Source organism: Tachypleus tridentatus, chromosome 6, assembly GCF_004210375.1.
Source record: "Tachypleus tridentatus isolate NWPU-2018 chromosome 6, ASM421037v1, whole genome shotgun sequence".
In the NCBI taxonomy this organism is placed as follows: Eukaryota; Metazoa; Arthropoda; class Merostomata; order Xiphosura; family Limulidae; genus Tachypleus; species Tachypleus tridentatus.
The window spans coordinates 82214601-82232937 of NC_134830.1; the positions used below are offsets into that span (position 1 = coordinate 82214601).

Sequence of the window (18337 nt, forward strand, 5' to 3'; positions counted from 1 at the left end):
AAGACGTCCATGATGTATCTTAGAAAGCATTTGAAATGTTAAATCATGTCAACGATTTCAGACTTATATACAAGTATAAGTTTTAAATCGCGTTTGTTTTTTGAAACAGTTTGCTTAAGTTATTCATATACTTAAGATTATGCCTTGGAACAAAAAGAACATAATGAACAATCCGGCAGAACTTATTGAAATAATGAATGTGTTTTTATTACGATTTTGAACTGTAGTTAGAGTTTATTATATTAAGTGTAAGGTAGCGCCCTAGATTTATTTCTTGAGTTAATTATAATTTAAAATAAATATAAATAAGAGAGTAGTAAAATATTCCTAATACCTACAACTTGACGTTTACAAACAATTTAAACATGACAACGGTGTATCAATGCCTAGTTTTAATCAACATATTATATTATTCATGGAATTTATAAATAATTTAAAGTTATTCCTAAGTAAAATTTAGAACACTGTAAACTAGAAGTTATTGCTGTGTAATATGGCAGTGCTCTGCCATTTATTAAGAGATTCATATATTTGGCGGCGAACAAATCTCAAAATTCAGGTGATAATGAACAATTATTCACAGGTTATAAGGGCAATAAATGACTTGTTGCCCGAAATCGCTTGTTTACAGTTTTAGAATTTCCTCTTATATTTTCAAAATATAACAGTCCATAATCTGTGGTCATAAAAACAAAAGTATAAAGTAAACACCTATGTAACTTCAGAAATGGCGAGATTTCCGATGTTATTTATAAATTAGACCTAATTGAACGAACATCTATTCATTGTGCTGTAAAAAGTCGTCGTCTGCAAAGCTCTACTTCTACTATCCAAACGACTCTTTAAATTTTTAACTCTTTCAGTGATGACGAGAAAACTCACTTGTAGAGAAAAAATATATGTAAAAACTGCTGGTTTGGGTTGAGAAAATTTTTTATCCAAGAAGGTTGAAACGTTGTTCGCTCCTCTGGATAAAAAGTTTTCTCAACCCAAACCAGCCGTTTTTACATATATATTTTAACTCTTTATAACTAAAACCTTACTCCATATATACTCATTTATTTTACGGTTTCGGAAAATTGTTGGTAATTTGGTCTAAATTATCCAGATTCTTTTTGTTTTGTGCTGCAAAAACTTGTCGTCTGCAAAGTTATATTGCGACATAACACATGCATGGCAACGGCCTTAAAATTGAGTAAATTTAACACGATTTGTTAATCAGCTTTTAAAAGCAGTGTTTGAAATGTTTCATACAATGTGATTTGCTCTCAGCCAATAACGACAAAAAATCACACAAGTTTTTTTTTTCTTTATCAGATCTGGTTGGGCTATGGTAATTGTAGAGCCAATATCAATTTCGTTGTTTCTTGAAACTTGTTTTTTTTTTTTAAACAATGTACTCATTATTATTAGTGGGGTATATATAATATTTTCATTTTAATGTCATCATCTTTTATCTTTACTAACAATCGCGTACCCTGCTGGTACAGTGGTAAGTCTATGGATTTACAACGCTAAAATCAGTAGTTCGATTCCCCTCGGTGGACTTAGCAGATAGCGCGATGTGGCTTTGCTATAAGAAAACACACACACACACACTAACAATCGCAGTATCATTATACTAGTGAGTATTATGTTCATGTTTTCCACGCTTATAACAAATTCCTTATTCTATGGTTATTTTAAGGTGGTTTCAATTTTCTAAAGGCTTTTGTTCGCATTTCATGATAGTATACTATTTTAAGTTGTAATTGAATCATCTCCTATCCTGATGTTTATTTCATCCATTTCGAACAAAACTTCAGGAGTTTGTATGAAGTTACTGATAATATGCCATTTTAATTTAATTTATTGTTTAGTAATTTATTTCTTTTATTAAAATAAATAATTATTTGAGTACTTATAGACCTCTATGACAGATAACTAATGTTTCTATACTATTTGATCTAATGATTTCCTAATTACAAAATGGTTTCTTTAGTTTTTTATTTGCTGCTTTAATCAATTCGAGTTATTATGCTAACTGTACAGGTTACTTTACGATGTAAACCTTCTTTGCTTTAGCATAATTAACATATCTTAATTTATTTAGTCATCTATTAATAGGTTGTATAGCAACAAATCTACCATTTCATGTTGAGTTTCAGGACAGGATGATTTCGTAAGTATTTTCACATCATCAGTAAGTTCAGCTAAAGTCTCGTCTTACATGCATAATATAATTATAAGCTTTGTTTTAATTATTTTCTTTTTGACGTAACGCTCAGAATCTGTTTAATGCAGCCATTAATGCTTGGTAACTGTTACAACTCTCTATTGAACAACTGTTTAATATTGTTAATGTTGATACTCCTAAACGTGTAGTAAGATAGCTTGCTATTCTTTAGTCCAACCACTCATCTTGTTAACTATTTAACCCTGTGCCTAATATACTTTTCACGATATATTTTTGTTAAAGCATTTTTGGTCTTCTGATAGAGTAATTGTGTTGATCTTTCTTGTTTAAGTACATATGTTCATGAAGCTCCTGTGGTAATAGTTGTATACCATGTGGGTTCTTCTATTTCATATGGAATAGTAAATAGCACGCGAGTTTGGAAATACTAAGGTAAAGAAAAACATGGCTTGTTTGGTTCTTGTCATTACCAACTGAGTTTTTCTAGATACTTTATTCTAGCATTAATGTATATCTGTATATTTTTTATTTTGCTTGTATTATATTTTTGTACTGTCTTAATCTTTCTGTTTGTATTCCTATTGTACTTCTTAAACCATGTTGTTATAATTCTTCGTTACGCTTTCCATTCCTCTATAAGTTTAAATAAATACACTTTCTATTTTCCTTCCATCAAGCTGATTCGGATTCACAGAAATGAATTAACCAATCAAGAAACATAATCAAATAATAGCTTAATATTGAGCAAAATTTACTAACAGACCCCCCAAATCATTCATAATCTTCTCTAAATTAATGCATGTTTTATATTGATCAAAATGTTTCTAAGCTATGAAGAAATTTCAGAAGTTAAGCCTGGCATGGCATAGCAATTAAGGAAATACTTGTTAACTTCAGATGGTAAATTTGAACCCAGTCATTAAAGATGAAGCCCTATAATGTGAAGGTCACTTCCAAGAGATGGTGGTTTGTGCTGTCGAATGGACACTAGTATATCAGTTCTAAGCAAGAGACCGCTGATGCACATAACTTTCGAATAACTTTGCGCGAAATTAGAAAAAGCAAGCCAGAAGTTACAATACGTGCTTCTTACTTGTCGTTAAATCTTCACACTATGCAACGATACAAATTACTAAATTAAAATATAACATACAATAATAATGTAAATATTGCCTTTATAATATTTCAAGAATAAGAGATTTCTTGTTAAAATTAAATAATAGAATCTCTATCTCTAAACATTTAAGTACTGATATTTTATTTGTTTGTATCTTCAAATTACAGTACACCTCATGTTCGTCATTCTTGGATAGCGCAGTCAGATACTAGTTATACTACAAGTAGTCAAAGAAGAACCAGATGGAAAACTTGTGTTAATACTTGATTTTCAGTATAAGTATATTTATCTCCAAGGCACACGAAATGTTACGAAAGAATTTTTTCTCATTCGTATTATGATTAGACATGATCATAAAGTTTTGATTTTATGGCGTGAAAACAAGTAACTATTTGTACGCACCTCGCCATTGAAGAAGCAAAACAACAGAGAAACACACAGGCCCTGAAAAAATAAAACCACATCTGGTTTAAAAATAACATGTTTTGTGTTAGTTATTTCCCAATTATTTGCTTACTTTTAAAAACTTCAGTACAGGTAATGAACTTTTTATAGTTTAATATCAGGGTTTTAAGCTTTCGAAGAACGATAACGATATTTTACACAGTTTATCTATAGATGTAAAATAATAATATAGTTTATTACATTTTGTTAATAATATATTGTGGTTGCATACTTTTCCTAGTAGTAATTAAAAATACACTTGTTCAGAAGTTCAGAATTTTCATACCTTTTACGTAAAAATTGCTTTGCTGGAAATAAAGTTTTTATACGTTGGATATATTTAGTGATAAACAAATTAATCCAGGTTAACCGTAGTGATGTGTTTTATCAACACTGAGAAAGACTTACTTGAAACGAAGCTACAGCAGCTGAGATTGGTTCATACACTGCTTCTTCAGGTGATCCCGGCTCGGGACGGAATGGTGTAATGATGTAATGTAGACCCAACAGAGGAATCAAAATCAACGTGGCTCGTACTGCTTTTCTGCAGTCAGGAAATAATAAGGTGCTAGTGTGAATTTACATCTCTGGCGACAGTGGGCGGGAAAGGAGGAATTTCGTTAACTCACGTATGCCTTTTTGTATGTGGAATGTCTCAAAATTGATTTGTCCAAGCGGCAAATGTCACGCATATAGTATATTATTTCTAAGTAGTGTCGAACATTCGGGACCATTAATTTCAAGAATCAAGGTAGTACTTGAAAAACACCGCAAAAACAACAACAGAAATGACATATATCCTAGTACCACTGTTGTAAACTCTAACGTCAGGAGAGAAGTTTATCTTTAATTTGGTTATGCTACGTTTATTATAACAGAACCAAGAAGCTGCTATTACAGATGACATGCTTTTTCAGAACTTTTTCAGTTTGCTTTTATAGCTTGCATTCTGAAGTAAAAATTAATTCCGAAGTAAATAATTCTTTATAAATTATAGAAGCGAGCTATAATTTTAATTAACACAAAAATAATTATAAATGAAATATACACTAATAAGAAAGAATACAAACATAAATAGTAAGTTAAAATTGTAGTCAATTAGTTTCAACAGTGTAATTTCACCGATTGGTCATTAGAGTTGAAAGTAAAATAATGAGCTTACAATACAAATTATTCGATGACCCCATAATCTGAATGACTGCATTAAATTTTTATTTGTACTCACTCATCCGCGTTTTCATGTGCTCTTTGTCATAATAATGTAATCCAAGAATCGAGTGAATAAAAATATTACTAATACGGCTGAAAATTCTTTTAGTAACCTTCATATTCTTGCCAGAACTTGTTTCAAGTTAATATTTCTACTTGCTAGTGTAGGTCTTTATCAGGTCAATACAGATAAGTCGAGACGTATATTTGTAGAAGAAGCACGGCTCTGAATGAGAACTGCTTGTTGAGAAATAGTTATGTGTATGTTTTAAAATCATTATTGAAAATGTTTTGAAAGTGTGAATTCTACCTAAGCGAAAAAAATATTAATTTGATACTTTCAAATCAGAGTGAAAAATAATTTATTTAAACCTGGTGACTGAAGCCTGTACTGTAAATATCTTTCACGGAAAAAAAAATCGTAATATTTAGTAATAGTAATAATGACAACACCTCAATACCTACATAATTAAGTAGCATTGCTAATATCAAAACAAATCGTTTAAAAAAGATCAAACGTGTTACACGATTGGTTTTACATTTCTTAGGAAACATTTTAAATGGGTACAAAAAAGACAGATAGCGGATAAACCAATCAATGCAAGTTACTTTGAAATTTTTTAAACTCAAAATGTCTATGGTTTAATATTTAATTGACTGTGATTTAAAATGTAATCAGGTTATGATTGCATAGTAAAAATAATATTTTAAAAATAATTTTAAAACTGTAAATATCTTGTATAAAACCCAACCTTGTTTGGTGAGTATCTGGGGAATTGACTGCTCTTAGTTTTGTTACCAGAACTCGGACAATGTTAATGAGAAAGATAAAGTTGAGCTAGAAAAAAGATGAGAAAACATTTTGTCTTTAAATTACTTATAATCTTTGAAGGTTGTTCTGAAGCAATAAAAAGGTTTTTTAATTAAAACACTAGAATATAGCATAATATATTTGGCTTCAATTGAGTAAAGTAGCATTAGATTTCGCTGTATGATTTATCTTTTAGTTTATTCATTAATGTAAACAGATGTGAAAGTACTTAACCAATAATATGCTATTTGACTCAGATTGTAGATTCAACACACAGAAACTCAAAAACACTGCTTACGTGAATATATGAATATGTAATATTAAACACATAATTAAACACATTTTTTTAGAAGCTAACCAAAATTAAACATTTTCCAAATTTGTATTTTTCTTTTGTACTAATGCCACAAGATATAATCGAACTAAAATAAGTTATCAGTGTCGTGATATACGTATTAATACTTATTTTTTATAATTGCAGTTAAACTATGTTCAAATGGGCCAACTGTAACTTTTTTTCTGAAAATTATAATGATCTCCATTTAATAAATTCGAAAAATGAAAGAAAAGCTATCCCTCAACCTACCAGCATAAATATGCATACTGGTCCAGAAAGAATCCACGTGAAACGGCTCTCCTCAATCCAACAACTGAAATAAATATATGTTGAAACTACTAGATTAGTTGATATTGTGAAAAGTAACCTTAAAAAAATACAGCAAACGCTAGAAATTAACGTGTATGTCATACATAATAATTTCCAATTATAAATTCGTTCCTACGATGGGACAGTAGTGAGTTTAGGGACTTAACGCTAAAATCCGGGGTTTAATTCTCCGTGGTTGACATAGATTGCCCAATATGGTTTTGCTCTAAAACAAACACATATGCCAGAACTTTAACTTACAAGACAGTGTCCTCTGGATACGAACTTCTGATACCAGCATAGCAAGTTATAACAATGATTGGAGAGCCTAAATAAGTAAAAGTTGCATCTAATTAACGTGCATACTATTAATAAAGTAATATACATTATAAATTCAGTTTAAATGGACTAGTTATGAAATTTCTTTTCAGTTTCTTGAGTTCTATAGCGCAAAAATCTATTGTTTTCTTGTATTTCAAATTTAAATTGGAAAGCACTGTAATGAATTAAGTCCATTCTTTACTCTTCCATTAGCTTTAACATTACACACTGATGTTAAGTATAATCGAGATACGTTGTTTCTTTATCTTTACTTTTTTTATTAAAACTGCTTAATAACAACATAATGCATTGAATAATATAATCAACCTTTAAAGTAAATGTATCTCCGACAGAATTTGTGGAGGTATAGTAAATATAGTAAGCACTTAGACATCATTAAAATCATGCTTGAAAGTTAATGATAAGAGAAACGATATAATCAGTAATAATTACGTTAAACACTTGAGGCCTTAATGAAATTTATTAGGATGACTGTATAATACCAATTATATATAAGCCACTGAAGGCATAAAACAAACTTATAAACCTGATTAACAACTAAATCAATTACTCAGCTAATCACCGGTAACTACAGAGATATGTATACGATAAAGATATATTCATATAGTGAATGATAACTACATAATAAATATATATTTATATGGTCAGAGTATATCTATACGACAAAAATATATTCACAGAATACATTGAAGATAAATTTACATAGTGAGAATATATCCGCATATAGATGATACAGTCACATAACAAGTATATAAGCACATGTTGAATATGCCATTTTATCGTTCTTAACACACCTATAGCTTCACTAAAAGTGAAATAGTGACATTTTATCATTCTTAACACACCTATAGCTTCACTAAAAGTGAAATAGTGACATTTTATCATTCTTAACACACCTATAGCTTCACTAAAAGTGAAAGTGCCATTTTATCGTTCTTAACACTTCTATAACTTTACAAAACATCATACATTCGCACTTAGAAATTCTTATTGTATCTAGAACGTTAAAAGTAAATATCAAAAAAGCTTAATTGGTTGCTTTTAATATGAACTCTGTATTGTAGATCAAACAGTATATCATGTCTGTTCTCTATATGTCTAAGATCCCGCTAAATATCAAATGCTCCAATTAAGCTCTCTTTATCATATGTGAAACATTTACTAAATATATAAAAAAATTCCATTTCTATGGACTTAACATTAAAGATCAATGGGTATCAATTGTAGTTTTTAATACATTTCTTTGACATGTTAATTATGGAAAATCTTCAAATAAGTGGAGACAAACAGTAGAATATTTTCAGATGTATCACGCTATTCTTACCCCAACCAAGAATATAAAACCACTTCATTATTTTGTCTTCAGCCACAAAGGCAATCACCAACAGAGTATGTAGGTAGAGGCCCTCACAAAACATCCACATGTAATTACTTAGTAGAAAGTAATGAACTAAGACGTGGAGAACCTGACAAGCTATCTGAAATTTCAAAAATATCTTATTGACCTACATACATGGTACCTATGCAATAATATATGGAAGCACATAATGTTAGTATGATAGTAAACTGAGAAAAACAACAACTTATAAACATAATAAAGTGTTTATTTTTTGAGGGGGAGGAGCATAATATTGATCGCTCTTACTTCAGTGTAATGAAATAAATAAAGTTGAATGACAGAAATATAGTAATATTCAGGTGGAGTATTTACATTTAAATGCTATTAAATTCTTGTTTTGTTGTTGTTGTATAAAACGAGCTGCAATCAGGAATATCCTGAGATTGAAGACTGAGAACCAAAAGCATGGAAAATATTAAACAAGTTTTTAAGATGCTAACACATGGTCGAATAGTGCGACCAATTTATACTCGTATAAATATAAGTATTGATAGAATAAGTTGAACTGCAACGGATAAAATTTATCTTCACTGGCTAAAACTAAGAAGGCATGTCCAGTAATATGGAAAATACTTTCACATACACAAAGTCAGAAAATGATTTGAAACGAAACATTTTGGTTTCTTGTTTATAGTTTAAGGCTAATTTATTTTATATTTCTAAACGAAACCCATGTATTACAGCAAATACGTAAAATAATGTAGAATGATGCAATGTATTGATATTTTTCAAAAGGGCGATATGTTTAAAATTAGCTTTCTATCCCTTCAGTGGCTGGATGGCAAGTATACAGACTTGTAACATTAATAACGGGTTTCGATACTCGTACTGGTAAAAAAAATATCCCAATGTGTAGCTTTGCGCTTAACAACAAATAAACAACATTTTAAAATTAAAGTTAGATGTAAATAGTTGGAAATGTATGTGCATTTTTAATGATAACACAAAATTAATGTCAATTTTAACACAGAAAGGAAATAAAGCATCACGTGACATCATATCTTTATCACGGATGATTTTTCTTTAAATTTCAAAGTATCGTGCTAGGGTCCGAAACTTGGAGAGATATCTGTAAAAGTAGGACCTCCAAAGATTTGAAAATGTATAATTAAGACTTAATTGTATTCGAAGACTACAATAAAAAAGAAATAGAGATAAATATCAGCGTTCAAATCCAGAAAACCTAGAATTTAAACTAGCATCCATAACTTGTTGCCAGCTGCTGAACGACAGCGGTTCCTGATGGTATAATAAGTGAATCTAAGATATTTCTAAGACACACATGGCTTATTTGCATGTGTGAAATAGTCTAACAGCGTGACGACCTGAACATTACTAATGCTGAGATATAGTCATATCTTGTACACTAACAAGGAACTCCTTGATATTCAAAGGAACAATTTCTTCATCCTCTTCCAAAACAATACATAGTACTTGTATTGTCCAAAATGTGTTTTGAATAACATGACAAAAATTTCAGTCCTCTTTCTTAAGTTTCACAGTCACTCGATCCTAGCGTGATTGAACATTCTTGGGTTGAACTTGAACATCACATTTATCACCGTAATCAATTATTAATATTTTAAAGCCAGTCTAGTATATTCAAGCCAAACGTAACAGCTGTCACGCTGTTCAAATTCCGGGCCCTAAACATATTTAGCAGGTGGTGCAGCCTGATATTATCTGGAAATTCTGATAAATTGATCAATCGACGTACTAACAGAAATATTATACCTATAATTCCGATGAAGAGGTAAGTTATTTAATATCAACCCTAATAAGCTAACATAAGGGCATTTGTGGATGACATATTTATGCACTGTGAGTGAGATAAATTACTTTTAAATCATGTATATCTTATTTCTAAAAGCAAGTATATCTTAACAAAGATACGCAAAATTGTGTATTTTTTCAATTCTCGTGAACGAAAACAATACTTGAAATGCAACTTGTCTTGTCTATCATGTCAAAAATGGTTGGTCTTTACCTTATTGCTGAATAGGACTTCTGGATATCTGATTACCTCCGTGTACCACACTATCCACAGAATGTTGTTGATGATAAAAGACACGAAAAGGTTTTTGTGGATAGTAATTCGGGTGCATTTCATAGATCTATGAGAAAAAGTTGGAAATTTTGGAGAGTAATAAAATAACATTCAAATATTATAAACGTATCGATCTCAAAATACATAATAGAATGTCATAAGATTCATAAGGCGGCATTTCGAACTTCAAGTAAATATCAAAGTCAGCGGAAGCTTTATTGTGTGTTTTTATAATTCTTAAAAATTTACTTTATATTTTGAAATACGCGTATATAAGTAAGCTTTTATACATTTCTAATTTAACATATTTCAGAGAAATATCGAACATTTAGTTGAAGTAGGGAAATATGTACAGTGTGAGAGTTTTATGATCACCTAAAGTAAAATGTAATTGTGGAAAACAGTGTTTAATACTCTCACTTGAAGTAGAAGATTATGATGAAGGAAACAATGTAAGTTACACTTACCTGAAATAGAAAACGGTAGGCAGAGAAAGAGTAAACGTTCACATGAAATAGAACAATTTGACCCTGGAAACAATTCATGCTACGCTCCCTTTATTAATAATAATATGGCAAGGGAAGAAATGCATGTTATACTAACCTGACTTAGAAGAATGTGATCAGAGAAATAGTTACTGTTGCACTCGCCTGAAATAGGAAAGTAAAAAAAAGAGACAAAATACATGTTGCATTCACATGAAATAAAATAATTTGGTCAGGGTAGCAATATCTGGTACACTCTTCTGATGTAGAAGAATAGGACCAGATAAACATTGCATGATACGCGCTCTTGAAGGAGATAAAAGTAGCCAAGATAATAGTACATGTTAAACTGACGATACCACACTTACCTAAAATAGAAGAATATCACCAGGGAAACGCTCAGAGCTATAACAGATATAGAATATCCAGCAATGTAAATTTTATTGATCTTATCACGGAACTGAAAGAAAAAATAAATATTTTATTATTATTACAATGAAAAAACAAAATTAGTTAAATTGTTTTTTTCCAAACAAAAAGTAATTTACAAAATATTTATAGTAAACAGTGAAGAGGCTTTCATCACGCATGTAACAACACTACGGTAAAACACTAAAACACAAATATGTAGTATTTAATGGAATATTCAAGACTATGCCTTTTAATTAAACCTCTCAGATGGATGATATTCTTATACTAATTATAAAACACTGGGGATATTCTCTGAGTTTTCACTTTCTTATCAACCACAGTGAAAGAAATTCGAAATAACCACAGTGAAAGAAATTCGAAATAACCACAGATAACAAAAAATAATAGCTTTTTCATTTTAGAATTTTTAGAGGCTTTCTTTAAATTTAGTTCACAATTATATATATATACGTTAATCAATAATTGCTGTATAATCTAGTGTTAGTCGTAATAACGTATTATATAAATGTAATATTATAGTAATATAGTTTTGTACATATAAGTTATAGTCACATATATAATCAGTGATTAAAAGGTTGTTTGTTTGGAATTTAAGCACAAAGTTACACAATGAGCTATCAGTGCTCTGTCCACTATAGCTATCGACACCCAGCTTCTTGTGGTGTGAGTCAACAGATATACCTCTGTGCCACTGGGGAGGTCTTAAAAGGTTAAAATAACAAACAGTCTAGGAAAGTCTATAATCAAGACGTTTGTGGTCCTGAGAGTACAATAGACTAGTATCATGCTTTATATGGTTTTGTGAATCAAGTTAAACCAGATAAAAATTTTATTACTTTTTTCAGTTAAAGGACAAACTTTGAGATATTCTAAATATGCTATTTACAGCCGTAATTATATTTTTATATAGTGACACAAGTTTTTACATAAATATTTGTTGGACATTTTTTCAGCATGTTGTTCTTGGAAGGTGGCAGTTTTTGACTTTCGTAAAATAAAACACAAATAAACTTCCAAACTGTGTTGTCTTGGGAAAGGATAAACCGCCATGTGGAATCTTGGAAATAAATTGATCGATAGGTCTGCTTTATAATGGGAGGCTCTATAGAAAAAAAATACCATGTTATATTGAGCTTAGTTAAAATATAGTGAATTGAAATAAAGAAGTACAGACTGGTACAATGAGTAACCAAAATGAAAACAATTTTAAATGATCAAAGATATAAACACAGTATGTGTACATACATGGTTTTTGGTTGTTAAACATATTAATAGGGTTTATTTTCTTAAGACGTTTTCTTATCTATCAACTCACTTACGATTCAATGTGCTAATGTTTACCCTATGACGACAGAATCCAGAATGCTTAAGTCTAACATATGTTACATAATGGGAAATTAACGCTGCCACAAGTTGCTCATTCTCATCTAAAATTAGAGTGACCGCAATCTCGAACATCGAGATATTATTTTGTCTATCATAAGAGAACACTGACTATCAGCACTCCTGCATTTATCCATTTTCTTCTCATGGTGAGAATAGGTGGGACCTCTATAGAATAAGAAACAAAGGAAACTAGAATAATATCAACTTAAAGCTTTTTTTAACTTTGCGTTAAAACTGACCAGACTTGTAATTAATGGTATGTTTTTGTACTACAGGAGTAAAATGATTCTATATTATTTGGATATATTTTAAAAGGATTTCCAATCCCTGTTTTGGTTTGCATTGTGATATGTATAACTAAATGAAGCATAGTTTAAATTTGTCAACTTAGAGGGCTTAAAATTGTTTTATTATCCATCCAATTAAAGTATCACTTTAATTCTCTGTGTGCTTTTTATTTCAGGCATTCATTTTCTTTTTAACACTTCTTATAGCAATGCTATGATAGTCAACGATCTCTAGTTTCCGTTTAAATTTGCCTCCCGCTAGTACAGTGGTTTGTTTGTTTGTTTTGAATTTCGCGCAAAGCTACTCAAGGGTTATCTGCGATAGCGTCCCCAATTTAGCAAAGTAAGACCAATGGGAAGGTAGCTAGCTGTTCATCACCACTTACCACCAACTCTTGGGCCACTCTTTTACCAACAAATAGTGGGACTGACCGTTACATTATAACGTCCTCACGGTTGAAAGGGCAAGTATGTAGACAAATAACACCAATATAGGACATGAAAACATTTTAACCAAGACTATAAGTACGAAGAAGAGAGCAGAAGGTTAACTTTCTCTCTATATCCTTATTGTGAGTTTTATTCACACGAAAACTCGTGATAGATTGTTTAAAATCCATCACACGCATAGTTTTGTAATTGACGTTGAAAATAAATCGATACAACACGATACAACATTCATATCACAAAGTAGTTGATGCTGTTGTTGTCTTCAAAATATTGTTTTCTTCACACCAAAGAAATAAACATAATAATAACAAACACAAATTAAATTGCAAAGTAACTTACACTCAAGTCATCTTTATCAATACAGGTGGTATAATTAGACCATGTTTTGTTGGTTTCAGGATGAAGGAACCAGCTTCCGTCTTCTTCACATACTTTATGAGCATATCCTATAAGAAAACATGAAATATGTGAGGCTACAAAGAAATATTGTGCTGGAATGACTCTTGTAATCTATATTTCTTGGTTTTACATTGGATAAAAATGAAAACAAGGACTTTTTTCTGTCAATGTGTGTACGGATACTTAGAACTTACTCTTTGAATTTTCTTACTTATTGATTTACACCGTGTTTTATACTTAAACCGAAAAATTACCATTGCATTAACAAAACCAGTTATATGCAGTATAAACTGACATAAATTGATTAAACTATTATTAATCTTGTTTTTAGGAAAAAACCAACAAAATAATTACGAGAACAAAATTCAAAAACAAGAAAATACAAAATACTTTAGAAATCGAGCCATAACTCGCCGAAACATGAACTATTTGAACTTATCTTGGATAATAAAGCCTATTAAAAACCAGCGAGTAACGTTATTTTTCATTAACCTAGATAGAATGAAAGAGTTAGATTCTACCTATGGTAAAATGTAGAGTTCCCTGAAACTGGTATAATTCAGTGACAAGTAGTGAAATAAAAGTTATGTTAAAATTCATATTTATTTTTAATATCTTAAACAGCTTGTCTGATCAATAATTCAGAATAATAAATTAGGAGCATCAATGCTTCGTATTCTTCAAAACAATTATAAGTATAGGCCAACGTGATGTGTAAAATGTTAACTAAAAATACCATGCATGTATATTATTCATCATTACAAAAACTCAGTCCTGTTATTTCGACTTGCCCTTGTAGAGGGATGAAAATTACTGAAACCGATATAGCCTACTCTTTAGTATCATTAATCGAATGATAGACCGGGCAATACATTTACTGCAAAAAAAGTTGTGAAAGATGCTAGAAAAATAATAGTTTTTATATTATAATGGATACATAAGATGGGGAGTAGCTAAAAATTAACAGGTAGGTCAAAGATATCAATTTGCTCAGTAGAAATACAGGAGTTACTGTCGTATCTACAAATATGTTTTAGTCGTTTAAGGCGTGCGACTCGTAATCTGAGGGTCGCGGGTTCGCGTCCCCGTCGCGCCAAACATGCTCGCCCTTTCAGCCGTGGGGGCGTTATAATATGACGATCAATCCCATTATTCGTTGGTAAAAGAGAAGCCCAAGAGTTGGCGGTGGGTGGTGATGACTAACTGCCTTTCCTCTAGTCTTACACTGCTAAATTAGGGACGGCTAGCACAGATAGCCTTCGAGTAGCTTTGTGCGAAATTCCAAAACCAACAAATCTTCCGCAAGTAAACATTATCTTTTAATTAAAATTAAAGAGTTTTATATAGTAATATTAGTTATAGTTTTCGTTTAAGTGTGATTCATTTATAAATGAATAATTTATTTTGTTTGCATTCGTCTGGCAACGTTAAGCGTAATATCATATCATAATTGAACTCTTCCTCATGTGATACTGGAAAACTTTTTTGATATGCAATCCCCAAGTTCGCGAAATTTTTTCCTGTGTGCATGTAAATTTGCAACAGGTATGACGATTTTCCCGTTTCTCCTCTATTTCCCGTCAGAGATAACTTTATTTTTCTCCGTTCTTAGGATGCAGATATGACGTCATGAATATGTCATGGAAAAACGGGTAGTTTAAACAAATGTTTTTCCTTTTCCCAAGTAATGCCTTCAACTGTGTTTGAAGATATTTATTACACTTACGTCCTGGATGAAATCCTGTCACAAAAACAGGACAAGGCACGTATACAACATCACCAGCAGAAGTAGCATTCCAACAGCTCCAGCCGTCAAATGTACCTGGACAGTAGAGTTTATCTGTACGAAATTAATAAGAAATGAAAAATACGATTAAATTATTTTCACATAGACTAATTAATTTACCTTGTAGATGCCTATTTTATAAATTTCACTTTAGGGGTTCGCTAGTGAAAGCTGGAAAATATGTTTAATCGTATATTAATATTCTTGAAATAATTTATATATAGATGATTTATTCTTGATGACGAGAAACCCACTTGAAATAAAAATGTATATCAGAACGGCTGTTATAGGTACTAACACTGTTATTGATAAGGATAGAACAACGTTTCGACGTTCCTAGGTCATCTTCAGGTTAAGAAAGATAAAATTTGAATGTGACCGTTGACGGACACATTTCTTAGAAACGAGAGTATAAACGACTACAGGATTGTAGGGAGCATTACAGTTGGATGTTATGTTATTAATTAGTATAGGTATACAGGTGTTCCTTTATATTTGTTTAAGTTTGGTTTTAGTTGCTGTATAAGTAGGGCTTCTTTGATTATGCGTTTGTTTATATTTGTTTCCCTACTTAATATCTCGATGTTTTCTATGGTTATGTTGTGTTTTTTAACTTACAGTGCTCAAAAACGTGTGAAGGTGTTTGTTTGTTTTTTTGTTCTTTGAATCTAGTTTCCATTTTACTGCTTGTTTCTCCAGTATAGAAGTCATGGCAGTTGTTGCATTGCATTTATAAATTATGTTGGTGTTGTGTTTGTCAATGTAGTTTTTACATAGTATGGACTTTACGTTTCGAACCTGATTTTTGAATAAATTTGGTGTTTCCTGGAATGTTGTGTTTTGTTATAAGTTTTTTCCAAATGTTGGTTATTTTTTAGTTGATGTGGTATGCAGCAGCATAAGGTTTTGTAGTTTGTTGTATCTTGGGATTTATTGTTGTTTGTTTGGTCTAGGTGTGTACGTATAATTTTTACCACGGTTTTTTGAGGAAATTTGTTGATTTCATCGTTAATTTTGTCTGGTGAGCATAGTTTTGTGGTTGTGTTTATTTGGTTTCTTAATATGTTGAGTTTTGTTTTGGTTCATGTGCTGAGTCCCAGGGAATGTAAAATCCAGTGTGAGTGATTTTTCTGTGGATTTCTGTTTTGAATTGTGTATCAGTTCTAGTGATCTTGAGGTTATAAGAAATACTATTTGGTTAGTTTTCTTTTCTGTTCATAGGTGAACTTAATGTTGTGGTGTATCGAGCTAACGTGGTAGAAAAAAAACTAAGTGTGTGTTCTGTAGGTGTGAATCCATCAATTGTATCATCAACATACCTGTACCAGTATAATGGTGGGTGTAAGGTTGAATTGATCGCTTGTGATTCAATTTGTGTCATACCAACGCTGGCTAGAGCTGATGACACGGGATTCCCCATACTTAGACCACTTATTTGTAGTTAGTTTTGGTTATTGAACATGAGTTAGTTCTGATGGTAGTGAATTCTATAAGGGTTGCTAATTGGCTGCTGGGGATGTGTATCAATGGGTTGGGGTCTTGGATATACAGTTCTAAAGCTATCTTGCAGTCTTCAGTTGTTGGAACTTCTGTGAAAGATAAATTACGTCAAAACTGGCCATTAAGGCTTTATGATTTAGTTGATTAAGAACATATTTAAAGTTGAAAGAGTCTTTGGAAAAGGAACCGGCATTTAGAAAATGCCCACGCTATATATTTACAGAGGTTGTACTTAAATGATTCATAGGTCGACGTTATGGGTCGTAGTGGACATTCTGGTTTGTGAGGTATGAGGGTGCCGTATAATTGTGGTGTGTATGAGTCGGTCTTTCGTAGGTAAGAATAAATGTTTTCTGATATTGTGTTGGGTTTTTCATTTATAGTATTTTGTTTAAATGGTTTTCATGTGTTTTTGTTGGATTAGTGTTTAATAGTTTAAATTTGTTTGTTTCTGACAAGATGTTGTTCATTTTTTGAATGTATTTATTTGTGTTCATTATAAGTATAGCATTTCCTTTATCTACTTTTAGAATTTTGATGTTGTTGTCTTGTTTTAAGTTGTTTACAGAATCAATATCTTATTGTCGGCTTTCGGTGGAATTGTTGTCGAAGTTGTCATCTTTCTGGTGGTTGTCTTTCGTTGTTTCGTTGGTGTTTTCAGTTTGTGTATAGTGGATCACCAGTCTTTTAGCTGGGTCTTCCAGGCAGGATTTTATTTCGATGGATGGAATATTTCTACGTGTTACTGCGAAGTTGAGTCCTTTGTCAAGTAGATGTATTTTTCTATTGCTTAATTTTCGGTCGGATCTGTTAATTACGAGGTTTGTTGGTGGTTCGTCGCGTTGGCGTCTTTTTGTTGTTGACACCTTAGTTTATCTAGTTTCTTGTTGTGGCGGACTTTCTTTTCCTTGTCGTTCTTACTATTGAGTTGATTGATGTTGCGTTGTATGAGTCCATAAATGTCTGTTTGAATGCAGCAGACTAGCTGATAGTGTAGATTTTTTTTTTGTTTCTGTATGTCATTTATACTATTTCATAGTGAACTTCTTTATCTAGGGTGGAAATTGAAGTTTTTACATCCACATTGTTTTTCGAGATGAATAATGAAGTTATTTTATACTATACCGATATTCGATGGTAAAGTTGTTTGCCATATAAATTGCTTTTCGAGGTCAGGAAATTGATTTTTTTATTCCGTATAGAAATCCGATAATGGATAATGTAGTTGTTTGCGACACATTTGTTCTTCTGGAAGTTTCAATACCTACAACAGTAATTCGGTTTTCTTCTGTGTTAATACAACACTGCTTTCCTCGGTTGTAGATACAATATGTTTTAATCTGCGCCTGGTTATGTTATTATGAACGATTAATTTGTTTTCTCTGTATTTTTAGTTTTAACAGTAGTGGGTAAAATTCTTT

General features: G+C 31.3%; 1 protein-coding gene across 1 annotated transcript in view; it reads right to left on the bottom strand.

Moving 5' to 3' along the window:
• Positions 1-18337, bottom strand: part of LOC143252921 (calcitonin gene-related peptide type 1 receptor-like) — a 121755-nt gene that overhangs the window by 7556 nt on the left and 95862 nt on the right. The window contains exons 7-16 of the mRNA XM_076505790.1: positions 15357-15470; positions 13571-13677; positions 11045-11136; positions 10132-10258; positions 8070-8223; positions 6665-6731; positions 6344-6407; positions 5699-5784; positions 4146-4281; positions 3696-3737 (exon numbers count right to left, since the gene is read on the bottom strand). Coding sequence (XP_076361905.1) covers positions 3696-3737; positions 4146-4281; positions 5699-5784; positions 6344-6407; positions 6665-6731; positions 8070-8223; positions 10132-10258; positions 11045-11136; positions 13571-13677; positions 15357-15470 — 989 coding nt within the window. The remainder of the gene's footprint in view (positions 1-3695; positions 3738-4145; positions 4282-5698; positions 5785-6343; positions 6408-6664; positions 6732-8069; positions 8224-10131; positions 10259-11044; positions 11137-13570; positions 13678-15356; positions 15471-18337) is intronic.